The 17,884-nt window shown below is 49.1% G+C and overlaps 1 protein-coding gene across 1 annotated transcript in view; it reads right to left on the bottom strand.

Moving 5' to 3' along the window:
• Nucleotides 1-17,884, bottom strand: part of fras1 (Fraser extracellular matrix complex subunit 1) — a 333,688-nt gene that overhangs the window by 291,201 nt on the left and 24,603 nt on the right. The window contains exon 5 of the mRNA XM_056280308.1: nt 856-963. Coding sequence (XP_056136283.1) covers nt 856-963 — 108 coding nt within the window. The remainder of the gene's footprint in view (nt 1-855; nt 964-17,884) is intronic.

The raw sequence follows: 17,884 nt of genomic DNA, 5'->3' as shown, positions 1-17,884 counted from the left end.
TGTTTTGATGATGGTGGTGGAAAACGCTGCCTAACACATAAGTCCAAAATCTCCCATAGGTGTTCAATTGGGTTGAGATAGGATGACTGCAAAGGCCATAGCATATGATTTACATCATTTTCATACTCATCAAACCATTCAGTGACCCCTCGTGCCCTGTGGATGGGGGCATTGTCATCCTGGAAGAGACCACTCCCATCAGGATAGAAATGTTTCATCATGGGATAAAGGTTATCCCTCCGAATAATGCTGTATTGATTTGCAGTGACCCTTACCTCTAAGGGGACAACTGAACCCCAAACCATGCCAGAAAGTGCCACCTACAACATGAGTGCCTCCGGACCACCTCACTGTAAGGGTCAAGCATTCAGGTTTTTCCTTTCATTTGTCACCCATCTGTACAGAAACCTCCATAACAGTTTCACAGAAGGTGTTACTTTTAAAGACAGCGCGAAACAGCATTCACTGTGTATTTTGCTTCCGTAATGTCAAGTATTTCCAAGGAAAACAGGATATTAGGGCAGAACAAAATGTAGGGAGGGATTTCATTTGATCCTTCAGGATTTGATCGGATTGGTGCAAAAGTGGGCGCAGCATAACAGGCGTCAAGAGTTGCAGTAACACAGAAATGGATGCTAACGTTAGCCTACATAACTATCGTGGAGGACCATTACTGCTAATGTTGTAACGCTCACCCACCGGCTCAGACTCGATCACAAAAAGTTGTGTGATTTTTTTGCCATACTTTGTTGAATTGGTGCATAATAAGACTGGGAAATGGGCTAACGAGGTAAACAAGGGGGGAAAAAAAGCCGGCTTTTATTTCCTGTGGTCTTCAAGTTTTTCTCATCTTACCCGGTGGAAGTCACACTGTGGGTTGGTGCAGTGTGTGGGCCGGCAGATGGCTATCTCACCATAGCAGGTACACTCCTGGCAGGACTGGAGTCTCCACGATGTGTTGTTCTGCCAAAGACAAAAGCACAGACAGACATTTGAAATACCGCCGGGAGGCAGACGAAATGATTCACGGCCACAACGAAAACCACCACCCGCTCACATTATCTGCTGATACACCCACAGCTCAGTTTGATGCCGACAGCTGAAAAATGGATGCAAACGGCAGTGAGCTCGGGCCCCCGTCCTGCGTAGTCGGTCGAATGAAATGGATGGATGGATGTGCATATTCATTCAAATGAAATACATGGATGGATGGATGGATGGATACATGGATAGACCAGCCCCACATTTTACTGCTCGCTGAACTTTTCTGAAAGTTTTGCTCCGACCCTGGGGGAAATTATTTGGAAATATGAAGTCCTGTTCTCTTTTCAGCCTTCTGAAATCTAGAGAAACAGTCCAGAATGAATTGGTTGAGAGACATTAAACTTTGTACGCGGTGTATAGTAATAACCGTATGATATTCGATCATCACTGTACAATATTCAATAAGAAATGCCGAAGGATAGAATAAGATAAATTTTGCGCAGCCCGGTTGGGAAATTGAGCCGTGCAGCAAAAAGTGGACTCATACAGAGCAAAAGACAAAAGAAGATTGATAAGACTTCCTTCCTCACAAACTACATGAAGTACAGTTTGGGCAGGATACCATTTAAAGAGAAGCGTCCTCTTTCGCCAAGGAACAAATAGACAGAGGGCCAGAATTCAACACTGCCAATCCAATTACTTGGTCAATTATTGATTATAATCAATAATGAACTCGTGTTAAAAAGTACTGAGGTGAGAAAAAGGCAGAGTAAATGCATGCACGGTAACATCACACATCCATCTTCATTACATTGCACCTCTCTATTCAAACTTTCTCATTGCACACATGCTAATATCATAGTACCTTGCAAACCATAAATATTAAGGGGAAATTCAATTTTTGAGTGTTATATGAAATCATATATCGCATTGTGAGGAGTTTTATTTCCTTATCGTGACGTCTTGTGTGTCACAAGCCTCGACACACATCATTTGTATGCCGTATTTATTCATCCTCCTAAGAACTCTCGAGCCCCCAGAATAGTTTTCAGACACTTAAATTGCACTATGGCACATTCTACCTCATCTTTATTTTATTGTCTTTTAGTTCTGTTTTATCCTTGGTATTTCTCGGCTAAGTCGCTTGAGCATGCTCCTACGCATTTCACTGTGCCTTCCACAACGCATGATTGTGCGAGCAACGTGAGCTTGAACTGAGCTGTCGCTCACATGCGACTTACATATCAGACGAGGCTTTTAATGAAGCAGGCGGCGTTCCCAGAAATGTCAGCAACACCACATATTCACGCCACACAAACCATGTTTTACTCTTAAACTTGTGTCCGCCGCTGGGACTGAAGTCGTAAAAACTGAACTATTTCTACTTCAGCAAGAGGTGGGAATCCTTCAGCGCTGATTAAATGCCTTGGGCGCCTTGGCCCAGAAGACAATAAGACAGGTAGAAAAAAAGGCAGCGAGGATAAAGACCATAAAAATATCACAATCAATCGGTCGTCCCCTGTAGCGTACCTGCTACCTGTCAATAATTCATAACCGTTAGCCGACAAGGTCTCAGGGCTAGGTTAAATCCAGAGCCAAACCAATATTCCAGTGCTCACATTCTTACATATATCATCTTACAATTCATAAATTGAATTGAGCTGGATGATAAACCCCCCTCTCATGACGGGGACAACCACAGGCGGCTGTACTATGGAGGGGCCATTTTGAGGCGGGTGGTGACAGGGCCGCCAGAGGTGGATACCAAACCAATGGTGCTTTTCCACAGCAAGGCCAAAGTGGCATTTCCGCAAGCAAAACGTTTGGTGTGAAACGGGTCCAAACCGTGTCCCATTTCTGGATTTTCAGCAGCATTCGATAACCATGCTGAACGCAGCCAGGTCGTAGCAGTGGGAGGTCTTCATGATGTTGGCATTCAATGACCGGTTTTACATTGATGTCACATCCAGTGACGCCACATCTGATATGGTGCTGATATGCTACATCCTGCACTGATCCTACAGCTCGTACTGAAATCACAACATGCAGAAATTTGACTTCTTCCAATCAGAAAAAAAAAAAAAAAACCCAAAAATGTCTGAATCCATGTTGTGGTCAGTGAAGGAGATGCGCATCAAAATTAAATGGTGGCTGATATTATCTGAAAAAAACTCATAGCACAAAACTACAGTATATATATCAACCATCTCTGACCATTTCTTTTACATGGGAAGAACTCCATCCATTTATTTTGTTATACATAAGTGATGCTGGTTTTAAAATTAGCTGGGCATGGACCTCTGGGTGGTGTAGCAGTTTATTTCGTCGCCTACTAACACGAGGATCGGTGGTTCAAATCCCCTGGTTACCTCCAGCTTGGTCGGGCATCCCTACAGACACAATTGGCTGTGTCTGCGGGAGGGAAGCCAGAGGTGGGTATGTGTCCTGGTCGCTGCACTAGCGCCTCCTCTGGTCAGTCGGGGCGCCTGTTCGGGGGGGAGGGGGAACTGGGGGGGAATAGTGTGCTCCTCCCACGCGCTACGTCCCCTGGTGAAACTCCTCACTGTCAGGTGAAAAGAAGCGGCTGGAGACTCCACATGTATCAGAGGAGGCATGTGGCAGTCTGCAGCCCCCACCCCCCTGAACGGCAGACGGGGTGGAGCGGCGACCGGGACAGCTCAAAAGATTAGGGTAATTGGATGGGTACAATTGGGCGGGGAAAGGGGGAGGGGGGGGATCAGAAAAAAAATGCTGCACATTCTAGTGATATCCATTACTGAAATCCCTCATGATTCTGTCTCGGGTAACAGAAATGGCCTCTGCAGAATGCCATTCTGGGTCCGACATGGAACAACGAAAACACCTCTACAAAACCGTAACATCTCTAGTATCAGTAGATGCCAGATGTCTCCTTGTACCTTCCGCATAAAAACTTTCTGCAAACAGGTTTCTCATAGAGAGAAGAAGCAAAGCGCCGTGGATGTTTAGCAGGTGTGCAGTGAACAGTTAAGACTTCTACAGCGGCTCTATCCACATACTTGTGGTTCATCCTCAACAGCACAGAACTGATGTGTTGATGCATGCTCATTAATCCTGGCAGAAAAGCCCAGAAAGGTGAATCAGTTCATCTGGACACAAAGCTTAGTGGGAGAAACTGCAGGTACTCCCAAACTTACAAACAGCACAGCTGCATAAGACTTACATTAGTTGCATTAGAGTTACAACGGCCACGTGTATTATTCACAGAGGATTGGGGAATAACTGCAAATTTCGGCGAGGATTGCCTTAAACTTGTGAGTATAAGCAAACGGCGCGTAAAACGGCAGATTACAGGAAGTACCTGAGACTCAGCCTCAAGTGCACACAGAGCGGGATTACATCTATGAGCCTGCAAACGATATCTTTTGTCAAGGGCCACCGACCTAGCAAGATCCTCCAGAAGGCACAGAGCCAGCTGTGGAATGAAGGGGTGAGACAAACTAATTCTACCCTCGACGCTTTGAAAGTCAAAGAGGACCGGATCCGACAGAAACTAAGGCTTTGTTCAGACTGCGGGCAAATCTGACTTGTTTCTCAAATCAGCAAGACAGACTGTCCGCACTGTTACTTGCAAGGGATCAGATAGGATTTGTGTGTATGACGTCACCAACCCAGCCGCATAGGTTGCTATGGTAACGATGTAGACTTGAGCGACGACGTACGCCGGTGACGCGGTTTACCAACACGGCGCTATGAGAAACGGAGAGCCATCATCTCGCCCGCCAAACAACCGTGCTGTCAAGTCGTGTGGTGCAGAACTCCTCCGTCGCACCACACCAACTCGGCGATGGAGGAGGCTGCCATACATTGCCATGTTTTGTGCTGCAGTCACAGTCAACATCTTGTCTAGATGAGACCACTTTCCAACAGGTGACCGAGTTCACGGAGAAGGCTCATCTAGCACAACATGGAAAGTTGAAAACTACTACTAGTACTACTACTACTGCTACTACTTTCGACTGCTCCCGATAGGGGTCGCCCGTCCTCTGCATCTTCCTCTGTCACACTAGCCACCTGCATGCCCTCCCTCACCACATCCATAAACCTCCTCTTTGGCCTTCCTCTTCTCCTCTTCCCTGGCAGCTCCATATTCAGCATATGGAAAGTTGAAAACGAGGCAGCAAAAGAAGTTCGACCTACTGAGTACAAGCCGGAGACGTCGGCAGACAGACGAACACCAGAAACATGCCGGCGATACTGAAAAGTGAGTGAAGAATCTGTCTACCAGACAGCTCACCCAGGCGGAAAAAGGCATCGTTGAGGGGGCCGAATTTAGCTGTCAGGCCAGGGTAGGTCCCGCTAGTGGAACTAGTCACAGCCACGGAGTCAGAGATCCATGTGTCTGCTCCTGAAGCTGCGTCTTCAGTTCACGTACTTCCAATACAAGGAAGAAACACGGGTGCGCTATGGGCTCCCCGGTTTGAAACCCATCGCCAGCTTCGGTCGTGATGCAACTGTGCTGTTTGTAAGGTCGGGGATCCCTGCAGTCAGCTGAGACTGATGAGATCACTTAAACAGTGATGAAAAGTTTCTCCCACCAAAGTTTGTGTCCAAAAGAACTGATTCAACTTTCTTGGAGTGGAGAAAAGAGGCGTCAGGTCACATTAAAAGATACTGAAGTGATTGGCATTGGGGGTGGGAGTATGGGGGAGGGGGACAGAGCACCAGATTGAAAATGTTAATCAGGTAATTCGGCAAACTGAGTTGGACACCATGCTTACATACTACTAATGTTTGGTTTGGACTGGGAGTGTGTGTGTGTGTGTGTGTGTGTGTGTGTGTGTACATACACACAGGGTGTTGTGATGCGTCTAGTGCAGCAGTGTGTAGTTGGAGGGAAGGTGCATGTGTTCTTCCAACCCGCTTGTGTCCTTCCTGCCCTTAGCTTGCTGCCGCTAGCTAGCCTCTGTGGCGAATAGGGAAGCATCCTAGCGTGTAAGCCTTCCCTTGCCAGTACATAGCCTCTCCTTCACCAAGACTCCTGCCAGGCCTCCCCGTGGCCACACATGGTAACTGGGGTCTTGCGGCCCCAGGCTAACTGGGCAGGGGATCTCGGAGCAGCAGTGTGTCCCAGAGATATGGTGTGCAGGCCCACCCTGGTGGACACGCCCTGGCACCTATCAACCACTGCCCCGCTGCCTTGTGGGTGAGTCTGGAAGACATAAGGCTAAGGGAGCTTACCCCAACAGAATAGCAAGCTGTGGCGGCACGCTTCGAGGCGGTTTCCGAAAAACTGGATTTCCGGCAGCCCCCTGCAGTTGTGTGGAGGTGCCGGTCGTCTAGGGATCCCCCTTGCCATCGGAACCATCTCCTCTACAATCAAGTCATGTGGCGTTGGGAGAAGCGCACCCCCCATGCCACTTTAAAAACCATCTCTGCTGCGCAGGTATCTTCTGCTATCTGAGTCCCCAAAGGACCCACAAATAGAAGAAGATGGTCATCATCGGGCACGATGGACAACCAGCAAGCAAGCAAACCTAGCTTTGTGTGTGTCTATGAATATGTATGCCTGCAGGCGTTGGTACACGTGGTAAATTGCATATGCGTGTGCTTGTTAATCTGTGCATCCCTGCACATCTGTGCCGTACTCTGTAATGAGTTTTGTGTGAGGCAAACGTGTTGTGAGCTATTATTGCTGGAACAGTACTCATTTTCAGCCCTGATTGTAAAAATGTGAGAACGAGCGAGAGAGAGAGAGAGAGAGAGAGCCCTTGACAGGTCATATAACAGTGAGCAATGCAGATCCCAAACACACTCTCTCTCACACACACACACACACACACAAAATGGAAATAAACATATTATAGAGACGAGGGGGCACTTCGTAGAACAAAACTAATCGAGTAAAAATTCGATCAGCTCTGGAGGGTCTCAAAGAAAAAACAAAAAAGGCCTCCAGTAACTTTTCGAGGTTCTTGAGGGATCTCCAGCGGGTTCCTTGAGGAACACCCTTTTTCACGAGTTCGCAAACCCAGCGAGTGTTTCCACAGAAACCTTCCTATCATTACGTTCTCCACTCAACATTTCAGTTGTGTGTTTTCTCTTCTGAACCGTCCGTTTCAATCTTTTATTCCCAGTCGTTCTGTAACCAAACAGCAGCCGAACAGAGAGCACCTTCGCCCAACAGAGGTTTAAAGAAAATGGATCTGCTGTGACAGGCCCTCAGATCTCTACTTCCACTTGCGATGTTTAAGGGAAGGACTCGTTTTGAGCAAATATGTTCAGTTTGTCAAACACAGCAGCAACCACGACCTCTTCGCCCAGCTTTGACCTGTGGCGGAGCATGCCCTTGTTCTGGAGACTTGGGATGTATTGGAGAGCCAACACAGACTGATGTAACCCACAGAAGGTCAAAGCTCTAGTTGTTTGTGCCTTCATGTGTGTGTGTAAATAAGTGAGTGTGAGTATGTCTGTACATATACGTACGTGTGTGTGACAACTGTATGCTTGCATGCATACATTTGTGGCATTTGTTGCGAAGACGAGGGTCATAGGTCAGATCTCCCCGATGTGTTAGATGTCCTGGTTTTGACTTTCAATGTGTTGGTGTATGTGTTTGTGTGAGTTTGCATGTGTGTACGTGCATGCATGAGTGTGTGTGTGTGTGTGTGTGTGTGTGTGTATGAGTGTGTTGTGTGTTTGTTGTGAAGGTGCTGCAGCCGTTATTAAACTGCATCAGTAAGACTTTGGTAATACAGCTGTAATGAATCACGATCTCGGCCTACAGGTGACTTTCGCTCGGTGGGCCGGTCCATTTTCCATCAGGTTTTATGGGGTGGAGTGGGGGGGGGTGGGGTGGGTTGCATTCAATTCCCTCACCGCCCCCCCCCTCCTGAACGGACCGGGCACTGAATGGATTTCACCCCAGAGTTGGCTGTAAACCGGGACCTCTTAAAGCAGCAGAGGGGAGTGAGAGAGAGATTTCCAGTGAAACCTTTCCATGCTATTACTTAACCTCCCCCCTCTGCTGTTGACAAGACACAGCAAATGGAAGTCTGTAGCCAACAAGCTGTAGTGGCAATTCCTTTTCAATTCGCCCCACGATGAGAAAGTCCCCTGCAGGGACCCCGGCACCTGGGGCTGTTGATTAAATGTCTATGAGGTCTGGAGCTCATTTCATTCCCCCATGGAGAAAAGATTCCCGTCTCGTTTTATTCTATCTTCATTTTGAACTATGACGACGCCCACAACATGTCTGTCCATCTGAATTCAGGCTGCAACTGACAATTGTTTTCATTATCGATTAATCTATCAATTATTAAATTGATTAATCAATTAATCTATAAGCGTCATGGTGGCGCAGAGGTTAGCCCGGTCACCGCACAGCAAGAAGGCCCTGGGTTCGAGCCCCGGGGTAGTCCAGTCATGGGGGTCATCCTGGGTCGTCCTCTGTGTGGAGTTTGCATGTTCTCCCCGTGTCTGTGTGGGTTTCCTCCGGGGGCTCCGGTTTCCTCCCACAGTCCAAAGACCTGCAGGTCAGGTGAATGGGCCGTACTAAGTTGTCCCGAGGTGTGAATGTGTGTGTGGCAGCCTGTCCAGGCTGGGATAGGCTCCAGCATCCCCGCAACCTCGAGAGCAGGATAAGTGGTTTGGATAATGGAAACTAATCTATAACTTAAAAAATAATGACAGATGCCCATTACAAGTTCTCAGAGCCTGAAGTGGTGTCTAAAACTGTTTACAGAGTCTGACCAGTAGCCAAAAAACCCCTGAAGTGTCATTTTATGACAAGGATCTGAGAAAGGCGAACAAATCTTAGCATCTAGCACCTAAATGATAGTCAGCTGGCGCCTAGCAGCTAACTTAGAACTGGTGCGGACCGGGGGACCCGAGTGTTTAATTAAAACAAAGCATCACGAGGGCCGCGGCGGGTGTTGACACAATGTGGTTTCTGCCCAGTGCTCTGAATGTCCCAGTGAAGAAATTCAAATGAAGCACGGATGTAAGCCGGACTTGCTTAAGGTAGCCAAATGCCTCGTCATCTAATTAGCGACACACATGAATGGATGAACGAGATTCCCACTGTCCCTACCTACTATCTAGCCCAGGGCAGGGCCCTAGAAAGAGAGAGTTGCGTCAATGAGGGGTGAGAACGCGAGAGGGTCACGTGGTTCATGTAGCCGCCGAATAGTTCCAAACGAAGCCTGGCGGGTCATCTAAATGAACTGCTTAGCCGTGATTTCTGGTAACTACTAACCAAGATTTTCAGATTTTCACATTTATATATAGACATTAAAACTAATATTTTGTTTGAAATTGACGAGCTATCTCACTTTAAATTCCATCGTTAATTTGATTCGAACGTGCTTGTAAAATGGTCCTCATTAAAATGTCAACTGTAGCTTCTTACCTGTAAATTAACCTTTGATTAATGCGAGAAACGCACCTTCGCCATAGAAACCCTATTGCCCCGGGTCGCACTGTTTGGACCTATCCGGGGCTCCCATGATCCGCCATTGCTGTTAAATAATTGGCCCATTGACGTCTACGGAGTTGACGTAACTCTCTCTTTCCAGGGCTCTAGCCCAGGGGTGGCTAACCATGTGCCATGGAGAGCCATGTGTATGCAGGTTCTCATTCCAGCCGGACTCCACACCAGGTGATTTCACCGATTAGCAACCCTTCAACCAGAGGAAGAATGTATCAGTGAAATCACCTGGTGCGGAGTCGGGCTGGAATGAAAACCTGCGTTGCGTACACATGGCTCTCCATGGCACATGGTTAGCCACCGCTGGTCTTGCCAAACCACAGCCAAGGGAACCGGTCTGGCAGAATCAGCAGGGAAAGAAGACCCTGTTGAGCTCGACTCTAGTCTGCAACGGTGAAGAGACATGAGAGGTGTAGAATAAGTGGGAGGCCCTGGCCGCTGGTGAAATACCACTACTCTTATTCACTGTTTCACTTACCCCGTGGGGCGGGGAGGCGAGCCCCGAGCGGGCTCTCATTTCTGGTGTCAAACTGTCGCAACCCGCTCAGGGGACAATGGCAGGTGGGGAGTTTGACTGGGGCAGTACACCTGTCAAACGGTAACGCAGGTGTCCTAAGGTGAGCTCGGGAGGACCGAAACCTCCCGTGGATAAGAAGGGCAAAAGCTCGCTTCATCTTGACTTTCAGTATGAATACAGACCGTGAAAGCGGGGCCTCACGATCCTTCTGATTTTTTGGGTTTTAAGCAGGAGGTGTGAGAAAAGTTACCACGGAGAGTGTCTCGACAGGCTGTATCACAGTGTGGTTTGGCAACCTGACTGCTCAGTACTGCAGACTGCTTCAAAGGACTGTAAAGATGGGCGTCTGGGTAGCATGGTGGTCTTATTCCATTGCCTACCAACACGGGGATCGCCGGATCGACTCCCCGTGTTACCTCCGGCTTGGTCGGGTGTCTGTACGGACACAACTGGCTGTGTCTGCAGGTGGGAAGCCGGATGTGGGTATGTGTCCTGGTCGCTGCACTAGCGCCTCCTCTGGTCGGTCGGGGCGCCTGTTTGGAGGAAGAGGGAACTGGGGGCAATAGCGTGACCCTCCCACGCGCTACGCTCCACTGGCAAATCTCCTCACTGTCAGGTGAAAAGAAGCAGCTCCACATGTATGGGAGGAGGCATGTGGTAGTCTGCAGCCCTCCCTGGATCAGCAGAAGGGGTGGAGCAGCGACCGGGATGGCTTGGAAGACTGGGGTAATTGGGCGGATACAACTGGGGAGAAAAAGGGGGGGGGGTCCACACAAAAAAAGGACTGTAAAGACAGCAGCAAAAATCATTGGCATGGAACTGCCACAACTTCCTAATATTTACACCACTCGCTGCAAAAGGAAAGCCCAAAACATCATTAAGGACACCAGCCACCCAACTCATGTTCTGTTCTCACTCCTCCCATCTAAAAAACGTTACCGGAGCATCAAATCACACACCACCCGTCTCAGCATAGTTTCTTTCCACAGCCAGTCAGGTTGCTGAACAGCTTGACACACCATATGCACCTTACATTATTGTGTGACTGTGTAGTTTCTATATTGTTTATATCATGTATGAATTGTGTGTACACGGTCTATGTAGGTCTGGTGTAGGGATGGTGTGTCCTTGTGTCCTTGTGTTGAGGCAGAGCCAGCCAGAGCACAAGAATGTCATTGTAATCTGAATACACGTGACAATAAAGTTGAAGTTGAGCTGCTCAGCACTACTCAGCAAACAAGAGCAGAGGCAGAAAGACCACCGAAACTCCTACGTAAGTAGAAGTACTGCTACTCCACTAATCATTTACTTGAGTTTCTGAGGGAAAACCTACTTGGATAGCTACTTTGTGGTTTGTTTTTGTTATTTTCTGCAGGTCTGAAGTATGGAAGTATCCCTGACATGTCCCATATCGGGAACAACCCGGACAAACCACGTTTATTTCAACAACACAAATCTGCAAAAACACCCCGTTTGCCAACGCTCAAGACTTATTCAAACTAATTCTTTATTAAGACCTTTTTTACACAGTAATGATTACCAAGATAAAAATAGCAAAATAGAATAGCTTATTATAAATTAACGCGAAATAAGTTCATTACGTTTAGTAAATTTACTGTGATTTTAATATACTCAAAATGTGCAGCAGGGTCTTGCTGTGCCAAAAAAGCAGTGTCGCTAAATCAACCAATGTCTCTGAAAGATGAAGAAATGATGTTTAGAGAGAGAGAGAGAGAGAGAGAGAGAGAGAGAGAGAGAGAGAGAGAGAGAGAGAGAGAGAGAGAGAGAGAGAGAGAGAGAGAGAGAGAGAGAGAGGGAGCGGGCGACAGAGCGAGAGAGAACGAGATAGAGTGCAAGAGAAAATGAGAGAGCAAGAGAACGAGAGCAAAAGAGAGCAAGCGAACAAGCGAAAGCAAGAGAACGAGAGACAGCAAGAGAACGAGAGCAAAGAGAGCAAGCGAACGAGAGACAGCAAAAGAACGAGAGACAGCAAGAGAACGAGAGACAGCAAGAGAACGAGAGCAAGCAAGAGAACGAGAGACAGCAAGAGAACGAGAGAGAACGAGAGACAGCAAGAGAACGAGAGAGAACGAGAGCAAGCAAGAGAACGAGAGACAGCAAGAGAACGAGAGAGAACGAGAGACAGCAAGAGAACGAGAGAGAACGAGAGCAAGCAAGAGAACGAGAGACAGCAAGAGAACGAGAGAGAACGAGAGACAGCAAGAGAACGAGAGACAGCAAGAGAACGAGAGACAGCAAGAGAACGAGAGAGAACGAGAGACAGCAAGAGAACGAGAGAGAACGAGAGACAGCAAGAGAACGAGAGAGAACGAGAGACAGCAAGAGAACGAGAGACAGCAAGAGAACGAGAGACAGCAAGAGAACGAGAGAGAACGAGAGACAGCAAGAGAACGAGAGAGAACGAGAGCAAGCAAGAGAACGAGAGACAGCAAGAGAACGAGAGAGAACGAGAGACAGCAAGAGAACGAGAGCAAGCAAGAGAACGAGAGACAGCAAGAGAACGAGAGAGAACGAGAGACAGCAAGAGAACGAGAGAGAACGAGAGCAAGCAAGAGAACGAGAGACAGCAAGAGAACGAGAGAGAACGAGAGACAGCAAGAGAACGAGAGACAGCAAGAGAACGAGAGACAGCAAGAGAACGAGAGAGAACGAGAGACAGCAAGAGAACGAGAGAGAACGAGAGACAGCAAGAGAACGAGAGAGAACGAGAGACAGCAAGAGAACGAGAGACAGCAAGAGAACGAGAGACAGCAAGAGAACAAGAGCAAGCAAGAGAACGAGAGCAAAGAGAGCAAGCGAACGAGAGACAGCAAGAGAACGAGAGGGAGACAGAGAGCAATTGAGAATGAGAGAGAGAGAGAGAGATATACCACCCTAACCACAGACGTGATAGAAATCCAATTCAGGACAAACAAAGGCCGGGTCACACATTAATAGGGTGAGGATGAGGACGTGGGGGTTGTGTGTGTGTGTGTGTGTCTAACTGGGCTTTTCCTGTCCAAGACAGGCCTACTGTGCAGGAGGGCAGCTTGCCAGTGGAGCAGAATGTAATTGGGATGAAACTGGGCCAGGCCTGTTAGCGCTGCTGATGAGTTATTACTGAGGTCCGTGAAAGAGGATGCGAGGGCTCACAGCGGCCGGCCGGCCGGCTTCTTCATTCACACAGACAGGACCGCGGCCTGCCCACGACTGTCCATCACCTACCACTTTTCTATTGTGCTGGCCGACTAGTTTATGGATGTTACTGCCACCTACGGTAAGTATAGGCTGCTACTTCCTGCAGGCTGAACCAGGTAGTAGAGCCGCAATGTCATCCACCATTGAGCCTATTGGACATATCAGGTAATAACTTTTAACTTGGCACTTTGGTTTTCCCTCAAAAATATGTGGTTAAGATAACTGGGTACCACGTCTGACACCCCTGTTCACTTGTCCCATAAGACACTGTGGAACAGATGAGTCCAGTGGGTGTCCTGTGTCCAAAATCTACTAAATGAAGCCGGTTAGTAACATGACTGATATCCATGATGGAACAAAACTATGAAAATCAGACCCTGATTGTAAAAAAAAAAATTGAATTATCCTTTAATCCAGTTATGTCACCCCCCCCCCCCCCCGTAGCCTACATCACATTCCATCTGCTTTCACTTCCTGCTTGAGGAAACAGGTCAATATTTCCCTTCCACCTCTCTCCTCCACGCTCGCTCTCTCCCGTTTCCTTTTCTTCCACTTTGCTCTTTAAGCTACACGCCACATTCGCTGGTGTTTTGAGAGGTGACCTTGACCTTTACACTCCTGATAATATTTGCAACTGGTAAGGTCGGTGAACAGAGAACTGAAGCTCATTTAAAATGGCATCAGTAAAATACCATCCCTCCATCCATTATCCAAAACCGCTTATCCTGCTCTCAGGGTCGCGGGGATGCTGGGGCCTATCCCAGCAGTCATTGCGTGGCAGGTGGGGAGACACCCTGGACAGACCACCAGGCCATCACAGGGCCGACACACACAGACACACAACCATTCATACCTAGGGACAATTTAGTACGGCCGATTCACCTGACCTACATGTCTTTGGACTGTGGGAGGAAACCGGAGCACCCGGAGGAAACCCACGCAGACACGAGGAGAACATGCAAACTCCACACAGAGGACGACCTAGGACGACCCCCAAGGTTGGACTACCCCGGGGCTCGAACCCAAGACCTTCTTGCTGTGAGGCGACTGTGCTAACCACTGCGCCACCGTGCCGCCCCAGTAAAATTCCTTCAGTGTTCAATGTAATGTCATATTGCAATGCGACATTAACGTCAGCTGTCCCGGGCCAGGCGGAGGTGCTGATGAGAATGACACCTCCTTCTGTGACTGGGCATATATCTGAATGAAACAGAACAGCCAATCACAGCTGGGCATTTTTAGAAGAATGTGGACATCCTTAGGCCATTGGCTGCTTTTAGGCTGGTGGTAGAATATCACTTATCTTCTCTCAGTCTCCCTCCCATTCATTCAACAGACATTTTGATAGTGTGCACCTGCAGGGGCAGTGTGGTGTTCCTCAACAACATAGTGTATTTGTCAGGAAGGGAAAACAGTATGTGTACATATGAACACAACAATAAAATGTTTTTGCTGAATTTCCAGAGTTGTAAAGAGATGTAAATGAAGTGTAGATAGGGCATCTGGGTAGTGTAGCGGTCTATTCTGTTGCCTACCAACCCAGGGATCGCCGGTTTGAATCCCCGTGTTACCTCTGGCTTGGTCGGTCACCCCTACAGACACAACTGGCCGTGTCTGTGGGTGGGAAGCCGGATGTGGGTATGTGTCCTGGTCGCTGCACTAGGGCCTCCTCTGGTCGGTCGGGGCGCCTGTTCACCAGGGGGAGGGTAACTGGGGGGGGATAGCGTGAGCCTCCCACGCACTACGTCCCCCTGGTGAAACTCCTCACTGCCAGGTGAAAAGATGCGGCTAGCGACTCCACATGTATGGGAGGAGGCTTGTGGTAGTCTGCAGCCCTCTCCCGGCTCGGCAGAGGGGGTGGAGCAGTGACTGAGAAGGCTCAGGAAGAGTGGGGTAATTGACCGGATACAATCGGGGAGAAAAAAAGGGGGAAATAATTTTTAAAAAAAAAACAAAATTAAGTGTAGACAAAAGAGTGACACAAGAATGAAAACACATTTTTCATGACATGGGGCCTTTCAGTGTGTGGAGGAAGAAGCCCCTCGTTAAACAGATGAGTTTAATTTAATTGCAAATCAAAGACAAACTTGCAGCCCCTTGATTTTGTCTCCTCAGATGACACTCAGCTGTGGACGGGCCTGGTGTTGGTTAGATCGACCGGAGCAGGCTTGGGCTGAAAGTGCTCCGCTTCAGTGGCACCAAAGGCCTAAAATTTGGTCTTAACGTTGTCAGGACCTTCATTTCAAAGGAAAGCAGTGGAAGATGAACTTTGATGTCATCATGATAACAAAGTCTGACTCATTAAAAAAACAACATCCTGCGAAGCTTTCACCTCTTCCGGCATCTCAGCAGCCTGTTTCTCGTTACCGCCTGCTGCTCTTACATCGCCTCCTCATCACGCGGTGACCTTGGGAGGGAGCAGGTGGAGCGTTCACCTCTTCCACACACTCAGCTGTGAGCCTTCTCAGAGGGCAACAGATGTGCTTGCTCTCGTTTTCGGTGAATTGATCCCGGGATTAAACGCATTCAAATGTATTCATATGCTGCCGTTTAATTGCTCTCCCTAACAACTTCTGCCGACGCCGTCCTGGTGATTATATGCTAATTTCTTGCAAGGCAAGCTGTGAAGAGTTGCAGCGGCGCCCGAGCTGGAGGACACCAAAACTGTTACTGTCTCCTCCACATGATTAATTAAATCTTTGGCAAATATTCTGAATATTCAGAGGGGGGGGAAAAAAGGAGATTGAGTGTGTGACTCAAAGGAGAAGTCGTCAACAATTACAACAGCCCTCTGTAGTCATCCATCACCTCCAGCATCCCCGACACCAGCCGTTTAACACCTGAACGTGTCCACAGTATTTACAGAACCTCCATGCTTACTCAGATACATTCAAAACCATATTGTAGCGAATTCAGGGGGCAGCCGGGAAGCGATGCCGGGTCGCCTGCACCACCGGCGATTGCGCTAACCAGTCAGCTAAAGGGTGCGACCTGTTAGCCAAGGGCTAGCGAGTTCTGTCATCCATGGTCATTACACTGACCCCGTCCTTCGGGAAGCGTGTCCCCACGCTTCAGCATACCAGCTCCCTCACGCCTCTGGCAGACATGCTTCCGATGGCCTCGCGGTCTCACCATCCACTTCTGACACCAATGTAGCGAATTCAGGGGCAGCCGGGAACAGCCGCCGCAGCCAGGACACGAACCCAGGTCTCCCGCACCATGGGTACCTTACATTAACCAGTCAACTAAAGGGTCTGACCCATTAGCCAACCGGCTAGCGAGTCTACTCATTCATGATCGTTACACTAGCCCCCCTCCTTCGGGAAGCACATCCCCACGCTTCAGCATACCAGCTCCCTCACACCTCTGGTAGACATGCTTCCAATGGCCTCACGGTCTCACCATCCACTTCTGACACCAATGTAGCGAATTCAGGGGCAGCCAGGACACGAACCCAGGTCTCCCGCACCATGGGTACCTACATTAACCAATCAACTAAAGGGTCCGACCCATTAGCCAACTGGCTAGCGAGTCTACTCATTCATGATCGTTACACTAGCCCCCCTCCTTCGGGAAGCACATCCCCACGCTTCAGTATACCAGCTCCCTCACGCCTCTGGTAGACATGCTTCCAATGGCCTCACGGTCTCACCTTCCCACTTCTGACAACAATGTAGCGAATTCAGGGGAAGCCGGGAACAGCCGCCGCAGCCAGGACACGAACCCAGGTCTCCCGCACCATGGGTACCTACATTAACCAATCAACTAAAGGGTCCGACCCATTAGCCAACCGGCTAGCGAGTCTACTCATTCATGATCGTTACACTAGCCCCCCTCCTTCGGGAAGCACATCCCCACGCTTCAGCATACCAGCTCCCTCACGCCTCTGGCAGACATGCTTCCAATGGCCTCACGGTCTCACCATCCCACTTCTGACCCCAATGTAGGAAATTCAGGGGCGGCCGGGAACTGCCGCAGCCGGGAACCGCCGCAGCCGGGACGCGAACCTGGGTCACCCGCACCACAAGCAACTGCGCTAACCAGTCAACTACAGGGTCCGACCCATTAGCCAACTGGCTAGCGAGTCTACTCATTCATGATCGTTACACTAGCCCCCTCCTTCGGGAAGCACATCCCCACGCTTCAGTATACCAGCTCCCTCACGCCTCTGGTAGACATGCTTCCAATGGCCTCACGGTCTCACCTTCCCACTTCTGACACCAATGTAGCGAATTCAGGGAAGCCGGGAACAGCCGCCGCAGCCAGGACACGAACCCAGGTCTCCCGCACCATGGGTACCTACATTAACCAATCAACTAAAGGGTCCGACCCATTAGCCAACCGGCTAGCGAGTCTACTCATTCATGATCGTTACACTAGCCCCCCTCCTTCGGGAAGCACATCCCCACGCTTCAGCATACCAGCTCCCTCACGCCTCTGGCAGACATGCTTCCAATGGCCTCACGGTCTCACCATCCCACTTCTGACACCAATGTAGGAAATTCAGGGGCGGCCGGGAACTGCCGCAGCCGGGAACCGCCGCAGCCGGGACGCGAACCTGGGTCACCCGCACCACAAGCAACTGCGCTAACCAGTCAACTACAGGGTCCGACCCATCAGCCAAAGGCTAGCGAGTCTACTCATTCATGATCGTTACACTACCCCCCCTCCTTCGGGAAGCACATCCCCACGCTTCAGCATACCAGCTCCCTCATGCC

The sequence above is a fragment of the Lampris incognitus genome, chromosome 1, assembly GCF_029633865.1.
Source record: "Lampris incognitus isolate fLamInc1 chromosome 1, fLamInc1.hap2, whole genome shotgun sequence".
NCBI classification, from domain to species: Eukaryota; Metazoa; Chordata; class Actinopteri; order Lampriformes; family Lampridae; genus Lampris; species Lampris incognitus.
The sequence above is the reverse complement of the archived record's forward strand: the minus strand, read 5'-3'. Positions and strand labels throughout refer to the sequence as shown.